At 43.7% G+C, this 14,209-nt stretch overlaps 1 protein-coding gene across 1 annotated transcript in view; it reads left to right on the plus strand.

The window, feature by feature from the left end:
• Positions 1–1,106: 1,106 nt before the first annotated feature.
• Positions 1,107–14,209, plus strand: part of MTHFD1L (methylenetetrahydrofolate dehydrogenase (NADP+ dependent) 1-like) — a gene marked incomplete at its 5' end in the record, with an annotated part of 215,451 nt that continues 202,348 nt past the window's right edge. Inside the window, 6 exons of the mRNA XM_015426158.1 lie at positions 1,107–1,191; positions 3,477–3,524; positions 3,616–3,669; positions 8,689–8,813; positions 12,246–12,346; positions 13,334–13,473. Of these exons, the coding sequence (XP_015281644.1) occupies positions 1,107–1,191; positions 3,477–3,524; positions 3,616–3,669; positions 8,689–8,813; positions 12,246–12,346; positions 13,334–13,473 (553 nt within the window). The remainder of the gene's footprint in view (positions 1,192–3,476; positions 3,525–3,615; positions 3,670–8,688; positions 8,814–12,245; positions 12,347–13,333; positions 13,474–14,209) is intronic.

Consider the following 14,209-nt stretch of genomic DNA (forward strand, 5'->3'; position numbering starts at 1 on the left):
CACTAGGGCTGCTCAATCAGAAAGGCAAATAGAAACAGAGGGACAATCTTGCCTCTGGGGGAGGTATATGGATGGGATTGTCATAATGGCTCACTAAGGTCCCGTTCATACGCGGCGATTTGGGCCAGTTGCGGGCCAGTTTGGGGGCGGATCAAAGCAGCGCGATCACACCACAACATCTGGGAAGCGTTCTGCTTCCGCCCCCAAACTGGCCCTTTCTGGGAAAACGCGCCTCAAGTTGACACCACCTACCTCGGTGGTTCAACTCCTTGGCGCGCTTCAGGCCGGGCGTTTGATCGCCGGCGCTCCCTTGCCCTGGCTCAACCCCGGCCTGGAGCTCGGCAACAGAGTGGGGAAGCCAGAGTTCTTGAGGAAAAAAGAAAACTGACCACTAGGGCTGCTCAATCAGAAAGGCAAATAGAAACAGAGGGACAATCTTGCCTCTGAGGGAGGGGAATGGATGGGATTGTCATAATGGCTCACTAAGTTTGCAAATTCTTGACAGATTTTTCTTATGTTTTACTCCCTGCATGTCTTGCTCCCTGGGTTGTCCTCCTCAACACACTTCTGGGGTAGCTGAGGCTGACAGTGAGTGACAGGCCTAAGTTTACCCAGTAAGGATAAAATAACCATATTAAAAGTACCGATATTGCAATTGTAATAGTCATGTATAAAAACAGCAGTTTAGGGTCCATCCATCCCCCCCCCGCTACCGTAGGGTTCTCGCGCTACATGTTGGATCATGACATTTGTGGGGGAAAAGTTAAGGTGCAATTCTGGGGAATCCATGAAGATAAGTTTGCCAATTCCATTTTGGGTAATTCCTGGAGATTTTGTGGCAGTGTCTGTTGAGGGCAGAATTTGGAGAGGGGAGGAAATTCAGCAAGGTGATGATGCCACAGAGTCCCCATCTAAACCTGCCATTTTCTCCAGGGAACAAGTCTCTGTAGTCTGGAGATAATTTGTAATTCCAGAAAAACTCCAGGCCCCACCCGGAGGTTGGCAACCCTACATCTAAAGATGGTCTTGCCCTAGCTGGTAGGAAGTGTGGGATTAGTGATGTAACAAATAGCAACACACTGAATGTCTTTTTAATTTTTTTTTAGAGAAGTCATTGAAAGCTCTAAGAAAGCCCTGAGTTTACTGCAAATAGAACATCCTTCTTTTAAGCCAACACTTTCGATAGTTCAGGTAATATATATATATATTATTTTTAAAGTGACATTGTTGCCTTTCCAGCAAAAGAAAGGCTATAGCTGGGTATGGCATGTGTACTGATGCGTGTATCCATGAGAGTAAGAGTAAAGATGTGCATCTGAGTTTTAAAGTATAGTGAGAGCTGCTGGAAGCCTTGATCATGAAATCTGTGTGGTAGTTCTCCTTTTATGCTGTCATACTTTTTACTTTTTAAAATACAATTAGGGAGAAGCTGTTGGAACCATATTTCCTTTGGGATTCAATTTTGCATTCCGCAGTCTTTAAATACTGTGAATTTGTAAGAAGCTTTTTCTTCCCCTATACTAATTACCAGCATCCTGTCCAACACTGATCTGTTGCTAATTATACATAGATGGAAGGCGTTGTTAGAAAGAAGGTTGAAACAGAAAACCCAGTGGGTATTTTTCCCCCCCCATGTATGCCTAGAATTTGGATTCAGAAATAAGCAACCGGCCCATGCTTGGAGTTTGTATAGCCATCCATTTGCAGGCAATTGAACTTCAGTTGTCACATTTTGTTGCAGGCATTCTAAATGCCATCACGCCTAGCACACTGTAATATACCCTGCTTCTTGGTTCAGGTTGTCTTGCATAAATATAAACACTTCATAGGCCTTCTGTACTACTTCCCTTTCTTGGCATTTTCTGCAAAATGCTCCTGAATGCCATGCTAGCATGTTTCAGCTTGTATCTTGTTTGGGCCCATCTCAGATTTAATGTAGCGTTAAGAATGTGAAGGGGTTATACTCCTGTTGCAAAGCTAGGTCCGCAGCCTGGAAATGGCTTAGAGTGCTTTTGCCTAGCTTCAGCTGGTTATCCAGTTTCCTGGTTCAGCCAGACTTTGCCACAGTGATCCATGCCTTAGTTACTGTACAGGTTTTGCCCACCCAAGCCAGTCCAGGGATGGGAGGGAACCCTGTACTTTTACAGTACATTAAACAACAAACCACGAGATGGACTATATCCTCTCTGGTTTTCAGAACAATATGCCACCAGAACCTCTACAGTAGTTCCCCCCCAACCTGAGATTAGAGGTTCAAACTCTCAGTTGGTATCTGGAACTTAACACATTAGCAACTCACTCCCAAAGATGCACACTTAATCTTACAAAGGTAGTAGCTTATATGGTGAGCAGAAGGCACAAGATTTAGACTTGGAACTCAGGTACAACATCAGAGACCATTTAGACATAAGAATAATTTTTATTCAGTACAGAGCATAACCCAGGCTACCAGAGATTACCAAAATAACAAGCCTAAGGCAATTTGCTTTAACTACACAATAAACATCCAAACAGTAACTATACAGTAACTTCACAGGAACATCCAAACAGTCCAAGGTATACAGTCCAATTAGACAAAAGGGATTTTGAGTAGAAATCCCATCCTTGCACCCATGTGCTCCAGTTCACAAAGCAACTCTTTGTCTCTCACGAGGCAGCATTTCCAGGTGCAAGCAGAGAGAGCAGGAGCAGAGACTCTCTCTCATTGGGATCAAACAATTATACCCCCATCTAGTCATGATTAGCCGTGGCCATGCAGCCAATCACGAGTGGACAGGGGATGTGCCCAATTGTCGGTTGTCATAGCTGCATGTGGGGACAGGCCAGAAGTTTGGGAACTCCTCCTGCAGTCAGGTGACCCATCCTCTAGCTTCTCCATTGCCTACGTGACTTGTTGAATGTGAGGCAGAGCTAGGAGCCATCAGGTCTGCCTCTTCCACTTAGAGGTGTGAAAGAATGTGTGGTTATATGGCATGGTTATAAAGTTTCTCTGGCCAAATGGTCAGGCCATTTGGCTTGCGAGAGGAAATAAGACACAGCATGTTATCAGAAAGACATCACAGGAGAAGGCATGGATTATAGAAAGCAGAAATCAAAATTTCTATACAGTTACATCTAGACTAGATTATTGCAATATGCTTTACTTGGGGCTACCCTTGAAGAGAGTTCAGAAGCTGCAACTAGTGCAGAATGCTGCAGCTAGACTACTGGTTGGGGCCAGCTACTGGGAGCATGTGAGCTTGATACTACAGTGATTACGCTGGCTTTCGATCCACTCCCAAGCCCAATTCAAAGTGTTGGTTTTGTCCTTTAAAGTCCTACCTGACTTGGGACCAGGTTATCCAAAGGAGTGCCTTCTCCATACGGCTCAGAAATTAAGATCACAGGGAGAGGCTCTCCTGACTGTCTCGCCAATCGAAGAAGCTCATCTTTTTCCTTACAGGTTTTAAAATAATTTGTTTTGTCATCCTGCCAAGGTCGGTGATGATGATTTGGGGCAAGAAATGAGAAACTTCGCTGATGAGGTAAGGGTGCGACAACGTGATTAATTTTTGAAATTGAATTAAAAGATGGCCTGGTTCTGTAGCAAATCGTTTCATTTTTTTATTTTTGCAGATTGGTCTGAATATCACATGTAGTTGCCTCCCTTGTGATTACACCGAAAGTGAGGTAATTTTCTTTTTATTGAGGCATTGATAACATCTTGATTAGTGGCATTTTCCCTCAAATCCTATGTACATGGCAGTAAATAGCCTGTAAACATTCTAAAGGAAAACACATTTACTTGTACATTTCAGCAGGCTGTGCGGCTTGAAGCTATATAGGACTGTATAGAATTAAGTCCACAGAGCTCAGTGGGACTTACTTCACAAATAAGAGAGGGTTAGTCTTTCTTGCAGGTAGGTTTTCTTAGGACCTGACTATACAGCTGTTCCTATCTATCAGAAGCAAGTCTTGATGGGTTTGGTGGTACTTACTACTGAGTGCATATGATTGCAGCCTGAAGTAGCTGGACTTAATTTAAGACCAAGTTCTTAAATGACCCCAGCAATTTGCTGACTGACTATGAGTATGCTACAACTTTCTAAAAATAACAAAGGAAGGAATTCAAGGGTAAGAGTGATCATCTTTGGCGTCCCAATTCACCCCATCAGCAGTATGCTAACGGTTGCATTTGCCCTTGCTTTCTCGTAAAACATGAGAATTGTAGATGCTGTAATGCTGTTTGTTTGGGATTTCCCTCAGAAGTTCTTGATGTAAGAAACATGCTGCATTTAATTCATTATGCCATTCTGTGCTGTAAGTTGATTGTCATTCTGCTGTTAATCCTAATTAGACAGCTATCAAATTCTGTGCTTGTGAAAGCTGTCAAAAACAATATAAACTTTCAAACAAACAGATTCCTATAAGGTGTTTTTAGTTGCTGTTTTCTGAGTTATTTTCAGCGATACTACTGTTGCTTTCTCATCACTACCTTTGCAAAAAAGAAGGTAATGGGTGGAATAGTGAAAACGCTTCATGTGGTAGAAATGTGAATAGAAATTTTATTCTGGTTTGGTTAATTGTGATCACTGATTCCCCCCCGCCCATATCTTCATCATTGTTATGCCATTGTTATGCCCTTGAACCTCTCTTCCTCACCCAGTTGAGATGAGTTAGTTCCATTCACACCTCCTTTCTGAATTTCAGGTAGCTAGGGGAAAGGGCCCCTGTTTCACAGGCCATTGGAAATCTGGCACACAGAAGCATGATTCTAGCCCAGGCTAGCCCTGTCTCATCAAATCTCGGAAGCTAAGCAGGAGTGGCCTTGGCTAATATTTGGAGGGGTGACTGCCAAGGAATACTAGGGTCGTGACGCAGAGGCAGGCAATGGCAAACCAACTCTGAAACATCTCTTGCCTTAAAAACAAGTCTAGCTCACCACCTAGTGGTGCATAACACTAAAAGAGCCAGAACTTCTGGCTGCCAGACCATCTTGGGATCTCCTGGCTAGACGCTACCATACAATTATTAATAATTATTATTATGATTCTGAGGTTCACCCCATCTTTTTTTGCTGCCAGGATAGTTGGAGGTCTACTTCAAATAGAAAAATTAAGGGGCACTAAGCCCTTTGTGCATAGATGAATCCAGTAGGCATTTCAGCACATTTGTTCCATGCCTAAATCGACTTATATCTGCTATTCCTCAGAGAGTTGGTTAGCTTACTGGGAGAAAATTAAATGCTTCACACAGCAAAATAAGGCACAATGATAATGGGCTTTACAGCCTTTTGCCTCCATTCTGTGTTGTTGTAAAAAAAATCCCTTACTTTACATATAAATTAACAGCCTTGAACACAATTGAGGTCTCCAGGGCTGTTTTTAGACAAGGAGAGCTGAAAATTATCTCCCCATACCTCTGTGTGTGAGAGAGGGGGGGGGAGAGGGGGGGAGACCAGTACCTCCACTCTGCAAAGCAGATAGGTTGCCTATCATCTTGGGGAAAGAATAGAGCACAACAAGGCTGTGATCACACTGGTGGCTTGGCGCGATATGGTGCCACCTCTAATTGAACCGGGTTAAAGTGTAGTGGCACCCTGCTGTGGATTACCCATGAAGACATCTACTGGGAGACATCTACATTATTGTGGCGCCTCAGCCACTGAGCGAACTGCAAAAAACCCCACCAAACACCATGTGTGTGCGTAGTGTGCATGCACACGCATGTACACATAGGCAAGTCTTTTAAAAAACCGCCTCCATAGTGGTAGAACAGACCTGCAGGTTCACACTGCCAAATCCGTTCTGCGCACGCTCCCCCGTGTTCAGACATCTGGCCATGCGCAATGAATGTGCGGGAAAACAAAAACACCACTTCGGAGGTGGTGGCTTTTTAACACAGCTCCAAGTCGTCCTCTGACGGGGTGAGTACGCCCAGGGAGCACCTGACAGATGTGGCTATGTGATCTTGCCCGTTTAATCCGTTTGTACAATGTGCCTATATCGGGCCAGTCTGAACACAACCCAAGAATGGTATCTTATAGTTCCCATTCTTGTTCTTGTTTAATGTTTACCCCATTTCCACTCACTGGGAGTTTCAAGTTCACTGTCAAAATTTGGCATTGCTGGTAGTGAATTCCTGAAAGCCAGGTAAGATAACATCCAAGACCCTTCAGTAGTCTAGTGTATTATGATGATACCTCGCCAAACTCCCCACCCCCCCCCGGTGTTCTCAGTGCTTTAAGGAAAAACATGGGGTGTCCCCCCCCCCAAGCACCAAGAAGACAGAGCATCACTTGCCCTAGAGCCTCTAGCTATACCTTGTGGCTAATAGCCACTGATGGACCTCTGCTGTATTTATTGGAAACATTTATATCTTGGCTACTAACCAAATGGTTTTAAGATGGCCTACAATATTCCACAGCCCAATGTTGATAACATGTCATCACAGGAAAAACTGATTTCTAGATCCTAAAAGCACTAAAAATCAGTACTATTAACAGCATCAGCAACATCAGTAAGTGACAGATGCATACATAAAGCTTGGTCTTACTTTGATTTATCAGCAAAGAAAATTAAATAAACCAATAAATAAAATGTGTTAAAATACTACAACGGTCAAAAAAAGATAATATATAAAGGTGTTACTGAGGGCAAAAAAGATAATGAAATGTCAAAATACTACAGTTAAATTTACTGATCTGCTCTTTCAAATCTGGCCGTTCTCCTTTTACTTCAGACAGAAGCTCATCTTCTCAGGTTCCAAAGGTTAAAAAAAATTCTCTCTCCAATATAGAAGCTGTACAGCTTGGATAAAAGCAGACTTCCTTTCTTCCCCTCCCAATGTCAACTCCTGAATGAGGGAGGGAATTTGGAAAACATATTATTTTTGCTAGGCAGTAACCCTTGCCTCTTTTGTGAACCCCCTGTCGGTAATGGGTAGGTTTGCTCCCTGCCACAGAATGTCCTGGTGGGCAGTGTTCCCTCTAAGCTGAGTTAGTGTGAGCTAGCTCATAGTTTTTAGCTTCCAGCTCACACATTTTTGCTTTAGCTCAGGAAGGAATGGCTCCAGAGGGAACATTGCTCCACAGCTTAGAGGGAACATTGCTGGTGGGCAGAATTTTTCCTGCAGGGAATACATGACAACGATTCACTTATTTAGCAGAAGAAATCTAGTCCTGTTAAAATCACGAGTCTGTATTTTGGAAGACATCACGTAGTTTGCATTCCAACATGTTCTTTATTTCCTATTTTTTTGTTGAACTAGGAAGTCTGAAGTAGTGTTGCGGCCATGTACTTCCCTCAGGAAGTTTCAGCACCTTATGATTGCTGCAGTTTCACAGCATCTTGATGTGTCTGTAAAGTGATTGAACCGCTCCTACCATTCATCCCCTTAAGTCATAGCTGTACAATCTGAAGCAGTGTCCTTAGAGTGGTCCAGTATTGTCTCATAGCATAGTGCAATGTATGTTGCAGTTCATTCTTTGCTGGGAAGTGCTCTGAAGACATGGAAGTATGAGAGTGTACAAGAGCAGATATGACACTAGGTGGGAAGCTGACTTCTGAATACCAGTGCTATGAGGCAGCATCAGGGGAAGGCTTTGGCCTCTTTGCAGGGGCAGACTGGCCATTCAGCCTACCGGGTAAGGTTCTGGTGGGTTGATTGCTGGGGGGAGGGGGGGAACCACAACCACTGAGTAGCAAAGTGGGCAGGAGCCACCACTGCTACAAACTGGGAGCCCCTTTAAGGGAAGTGGGAGCTACTGCCACTGTAAACCAGTGGCCCCTGCCTTGTGGGAGCCAGCAATCCCCTGGACAAAGCTGATAGACACGAAGTGGTGGAGTTACTAACACTGCAAGCCAGCAGTCCCCACAGTCCACTTCACCCAGCCCTACACAAGGCAGATGGATGCAAAATGGGCAGGAGCTGATGCAACTACAAGCCGGTGGCCCCATCCCATATAATATGGATGAGCACAAGCCAGACACAGAAGCCATGTCAATCCTGTTCCTTCTCTCCCTCCATGGGGGGTGGGAATGGCCCATCTTATTTTATTTATTTATTTATTTGTCTCATTTATACCCCGCCCTCCCCGCAAAGCAGGCTCAGGGCGGCTTCCACTCAAGCATAAATACAATTAAAGCATACAATCATATAAAGACACAACAGTTAAAAACAGATACAAATTCACAAAGTGCTGGTAGCAATTAATTAATTATCCAAGATGGCTCACTTTCAGAATAGATTTCAACTTCCCAGATGTTTATTTTTATTTATTTATTTATTATTACATTTATACCCCACCCTCCCCGCAAGCAGGCTCAGGGCTTCCCCATCCATTGTGGAGCAGGCCTGGTGTGTGGGGATGTTTCCAGGGATGTTTCTGCCGCTCAGTCCATCATTGCCTCTATGACCTGTTTGTTGGTCCTACAGAGTAACTGGTTTGCCTCTTTGTGGAACAGGTTCCTGGGCTAGATGGACCACCATTCTAATCCAGCAGGGCTCTTCTTCTGTTCTTCTGGAACTGCAGAGCTATCGATGCCTTTCTGTTATATTCTTCAGCCTCTGCAAGTGATTCTGTTTCTTGATGAGCAAGCTTTTCATATTTTTAAACTCCCGATACAGTCCGATTTGTTATTGTTCTAATATTGAAGGCTTCTGACTTTTAAAAAAGAAATCCAGTTTAACTATTATGCTAACTTCTAGGTTGCTGATGAAATCATAAAACTGAATGAGGATCATAATATTCATGGCCTTGTACTTCGTCACTTTAACAAGTCATATACCAGCAAAATAATGAACGCTGTGAAACTAGAGAAAGATGTGAATGGGTAAGTAAGTACTATAAAATCCATTGACAAATGTCTCATTAGAAATGCAGCAAAATACCCGTTTCTAGCTAATGGGTTCCACAGTAACTCTGGCTTGGTTTACATGGGCAGCAAAATGAGATGGTAAAATTCCAAGGGTCACATTTTTAATGCTCATCCATGTAAAAATTATTTGAAAATTAAAAACAAAACTCATAAAAGGGGGGGGGGGGATCGCCTAGCTTTTCACATGTTTACTCACTTTCTGCTTACGGGGAATCGTTTATGTATGGGAATGTGGAAACATGTCATCTCTCACCTCCAGTCTGAAGTGCTTTCTACCAGCACAGTCTATTCTATTGCTTCAGTACTCTGTCACCTCACTACTTTGTCATATATATTTAGATTAAATCCTATGATGACTAATTGCATCAAGAAAACCCTCTTGCATGAGAGGAGGGCCCTTTTTGCCAAGAGACAGCACTGCCGTCAGTGGAACAAATCCAACCTATTCCTTTGAAAACAAATATAAGGATTCTATACTTAAATCATATCGATAAGTAACATGATATACTATAAATTTCACAAGTGCAGTGACAGAAGTCATTTTCTAAAAGTATTTGATGTAATCCAGTCTCTTGGCAGCATTTTGTATTATGTCACTCCAGCTCAGCTGATCATCTTTATAATATTTATTTGTTAACCAAGGTAACAACCCCCCCCCCCGGATATTTAACTAAAAGTGGAAGGACCGAGTATATTAGAATAGTAATCAGAAGCTAGTTGTTTGTAGACCAAAGCCTTCAGACATAGGCTGTGATCACACGAGCAGTTTGGTCCGACGCAGCCACCCCTCCACTCTGGACCAAATGGGTGCAGTCACACAGCCACATAGGTGTCCCCCAGGCATACTCACCCCGTCTTAGGATGACTTGGAGCTGGGTTAAAAAGGGTTAAAAAAACAAGTTGTGTTTTTGGTTCCATGTGCATTTATTGCATGTGGCCAGATGTCTGAACATGGGGGAGCACACACAAAATGGATTGGCGGTCTGAATCTGCAGATCCGTTCCCGCTGCTAGAGTGGGTATTTTTATTTTTGCATGTATGTGCATGTGCATGCATGTGGATGAATGCATGTGTGCATATGCGTGCACACGTGCACATATACACACTCATGAGTGCACATGCACAACCATGCATTTTGGAAAATGACCGGGTAGCACACTCCGTGGCTGAGACAATGCAGTAATGTTGATGCTTTACCACAGGATATCTGTGTGAGTAACCTGCAGCATGCCCTGCAACAATTTAAGCCAGTACAATTAGAGCCGGCGCCATATTGTGCCAAGCTACCAGTGTACCCACAGTCATAGTGTCCCCTCTCCACCTTTAGTTTCAATCAGAGGCAAAAGCGGCATTTCAAGGAATTCTAGTAGGGATGGCATGAACTGGCTGACAAACTAACGTTCGCCAAAAATCTTGGCCTGTTTACAATTTGTGAAGTAATGTTCACAAACTGAAGAACCACCATGAACTTTCATGAATATTGATACAGTTCATGGTGGTCTGTGAAGAGCAGAAAGCAGGAGTTTAAATTTGTGATGAACTTTAGTTTGTCAGCCAGTTCATGCCCACCCCTACTAGCAATCCCTTCAAATGCCTCTTTTGCCTCTGACGGTTTAAACCCCTGCTTTCTGTTCCCCCTGCTGCTCAGCTGTTTGATTTAAATGGCTGGGAGCCATTTAAACCCCTGCTTTCTGCTCCCTGTGAAAAGCCATGGGGAGCAGAAAGCAGTGGTTTAAATAGCTCCAAGTCTGGGGCTGGCTGCCTGAGCTCCAAGTCTGGGGCTGTTTAAGCTGATCGGCATGGAGCAAACTGCTCTGCATGGGCCAGCTGTTTAAAGAGGCTTTCTTTGATACACAGCCCCTGGGGTAGCCAGCCCCTGAGTCACAAGGAGCAAACTGCTCCCGTGGATCAGCCGTTTAAAGGGGCTTTCTTGTGCAGTGCTGGCTGATCCGTGTAGAGCAAACTGCTCCTTGGGACAGCTGATCTATGTGGAGCTGTTTGGAAACCCCTGCTTTCTGCTCCCTATGACTGGCTGTCAAAGAAAGCCCCTTTCTGCTCCCTACAAAAAGCCACAGGGAACAGAATGCAAGGGTTTAAACTTTAAATGGCTCACAAACCAACCTCCCAGTTCATATGGGTTCATGGTTCGGTTCGTGGTTCAGCCATGAATCCCAAACCAAAAAAGCGTGGTTTGTGCCCATCCCTAATAGCTGGTGCTGTGGCCACAAGACTGAGGACTAACTCGAAGGTCCTCCCTAATGGCAACAGAGCAACACATGCGTCTTCTCTCCATGCTTCCAGCTCATATCTAAAGCAGGAAATTACATTCACCTTCCCCATAAGGGATATATGCATTTTCCTTGGCAACTTATGCTCCTTCTGCTGCTGCTTCTGGACCATATTAGAAGTTTGGCAGGACATTTTGAGCAGAGGGGCTAGTTCCTAGAGGGATCGTTCTGTGCACAGTGGCACTCCAGATGCTAACCTGGGACATGGGTAAAAATGATTGGGAGACAGGGAAGAAAATGTGTTTGGGTTTCAAAATGATTGCCTCAAGAAGGGAGCAGTGGTATCTAAAACCCACTTTCTTTTGTTTTTGCTCTGCAGCCGTAGAGTCTTTATTCTAGTGTCTGAGAATAATTCGATACTAGAAGTTTGCTTATAGATGGTCTCTTCTAATATTTTATTCTATTTTTTAATTATCAGATTTATACCCCACCCTCCTTAGCCAGAGCCGGCTCAGGGCAGCTTACAGAAAGAATAGCGGCTTACAGAAATAATTCAATTAATCCAATTAATAAAGATTGAATTAATAATAATTCAGTTAATAAAGCATGTTATTTAGCAACTCTAGAAGCACTTTCTATTTCTGTCTAACAAATTTTAACAGACTTCCCCCGTTTCCTTATATGGAGCCTGTCTGACCAAGCGACTTTTCAGGTGGACAGTAGAGTGACTCTCTGAAGAAGTGAGCAGTGTGACTCACGAAAGCTCATACCCTGCCACAAATTTTGTTAGTCTTTAAGGCGTTACTGGACTCTTGCTCTTTTCTACTGCTACAGACAAACTACCCATCGAATGGAGCTACAATGAGTGTAAATGGGTATTGAATGTGGTTTTATGTGGCAACAGATGGGAGAGTGAGAGTGTGCTTAGCAATGGGAAAGTAAAGGTGGGAAGAGAAGAACAAAATTTTCTCCAGAAGTGACAGGCTGTTTCAAACAAAGTACAAGTCAGCTACGCTACTCCAAGGTATAGCTTTTGATGTGTACATGTTTCCTGAATGTATACAAATGGACTCTAGCTGGTCCCCTGTTATCATTCTAAAAAAAATGTACTTTTTTACATGTACTTACAGATGCATACTTATATATTTTTCTGTCACAGAGTAACAGATGTTAACTTGGGACGATTAGTGCATGGAGACATGAATGAATGTGTAACTCCCCCCATTGCTAGTGCAGTGATCCAGCTTCTGGAAAAACTAGGTATGATATTTTTTATTTTGCTGTCCCCGGCAACAGTACTTGGGTATGTTCATGTCTAGCTCAGCAAAGTGAACTGGATCAAATAGCTGTCTCCCCGTTTTAAGTTCTCTTCTGTAAATTTACTACCTTCCAAGTTTGTAGTAGGGTATGTGGTTTCGTGAGCCACTGCTCACTTCTTCAGATACAGCTGGGCAGATAAAGCTGAGCAGTAACTCATGAAAGCTCATACTCTACCACAAATTTTGTTAGCCTTTAAGGTACTACTGGACTCTTACTGTTTTCTGTTGCTACAGACAAACTAGCACAACTACCCATCTTGATCCACCTTCCACAGGGAGTTGTGAAAATATGCTCCCTTCCAGTCTTTCAGGTATTACCAGTACAGATGAACCCTTGGTGCAGTGCTGGAGTATACATTGATGAGTAATTCAGCTCCTCAATGCTTCCACATACGAAGGAGGAGGCAGATGTTGTTTATCACTGCAGTTTTAGACTGGTGGAATTATGAGACCTTAAAAGGCAGAGCTGGTGGCAGTTTGCAAGAGAATGACTTGAGATTTTTTGTATGCTGTGGAAGAGTAGAAGGCAAGAAACATAGAATGTATTTGAATTGTGTGGGGTTAGATCTTTTCATAACTAGATAAATAACAAATGTGTGCAAGTAAAATATATGATTTAGTAGCAAGGTGTTATTAATAGCTCTGCTACTGAAGCCAAGATTGTCATTACTTATCTAACTACATAAAAGACAGATTTTTGTCTGTTAATCTGTCAGAGTCAATCACATAGTTCTTTTTGTACTGCATGGTTGTCTTTAGCATCAGAAAAATTGATGGAGTATTTCTGTTCTCATTCTCCCAATCACATGTTTTCACAGAAAGGGGAAAGAAACCCCATATCCTTAGATGAAAGCCTCCGATTCAGTTGTGTATTCTCCAGTAAGGGTAATGTAGGTAACTAGAGCAATTGTTATCTTCCAATATCCAGCAAATACTTCTCTAGATGGGAAAAAGGTGTTACTCTTGGGAGTTCAAGGACCCTTAGAAGTCTCTCTGCAGTGCCTTCTTCAAAGAAAAGGAGTCATGACCATGAGCTGCCCTTGGAAAATGAAGCAACTTCAGGCTACGGTAAATGCTGTACCTAATTAAACATTCGTTTTCCTCTTATATTTAGTACTAAGCAAGCTCTTTCATTCACTCTGAATTTATTAGTTAGTTTGTTTACTTCATCTGTACCCTGCTTTTTTCCCCAGTGGGGTCCCAAAAGTGGCTTACATTGTTCTCCTTTCCTCTTTCCTCACTTCGGCCCTGTGAGGTAGGTTAGACTGAGTGTGTGTGACTGGCTGAAGGTCACCCTGCAAGCTTCTTTGTTGAAGTGGAGAAAATGGAGATTCATGCCTGGGTCTCCCAGATAGGCTTGTCAAGTCCCCCCGGGGCCGGGGAAACCCCCGCCAGCGGATCGGGCCCCGGGAGGAACCCCACCCTCAAAGTACGTGACGTGCACGTCACCCGGAAGTGACGCGACCACGCCGGGCACACTGGGGGTAGGGCCACGGTCAACCGAGGGAAAACTCTATGGTTTTCTCTCGGATGGTCGTGGCCCTGCCCCCAGCGTGCCCGGCGTGGTTGCGGTGCGCGCGCACTCCAGGAGCAAGCCAGGAGTCCCACGCTGCAGCAACAGGTAGGACTTGGCAACCCTACTCCCAGATCCTGGTCAGATACACTTAACTACTACACTGCACTAACAGCTTTTGTTCATTCAATGAATTTGGGTCACCATTTCGTTACTTTTCTACCCTCTTATCCATGTGCAGTGAGATCTGGAACAGGTTTTGGGTTCAGTTGCATCTCTTCCCTCTTTCCC

The sequence above is a fragment of the Gekko japonicus genome, unplaced genomic scaffold, assembly GCF_001447785.1.
Source record: "Gekko japonicus isolate JY-2015 unplaced genomic scaffold, Gekko_japonicus_V1.1 scaffold223, whole genome shotgun sequence".
NCBI lineage: Eukaryota > Metazoa > Chordata > Lepidosauria > Squamata > Gekkonidae > Gekko > Gekko japonicus.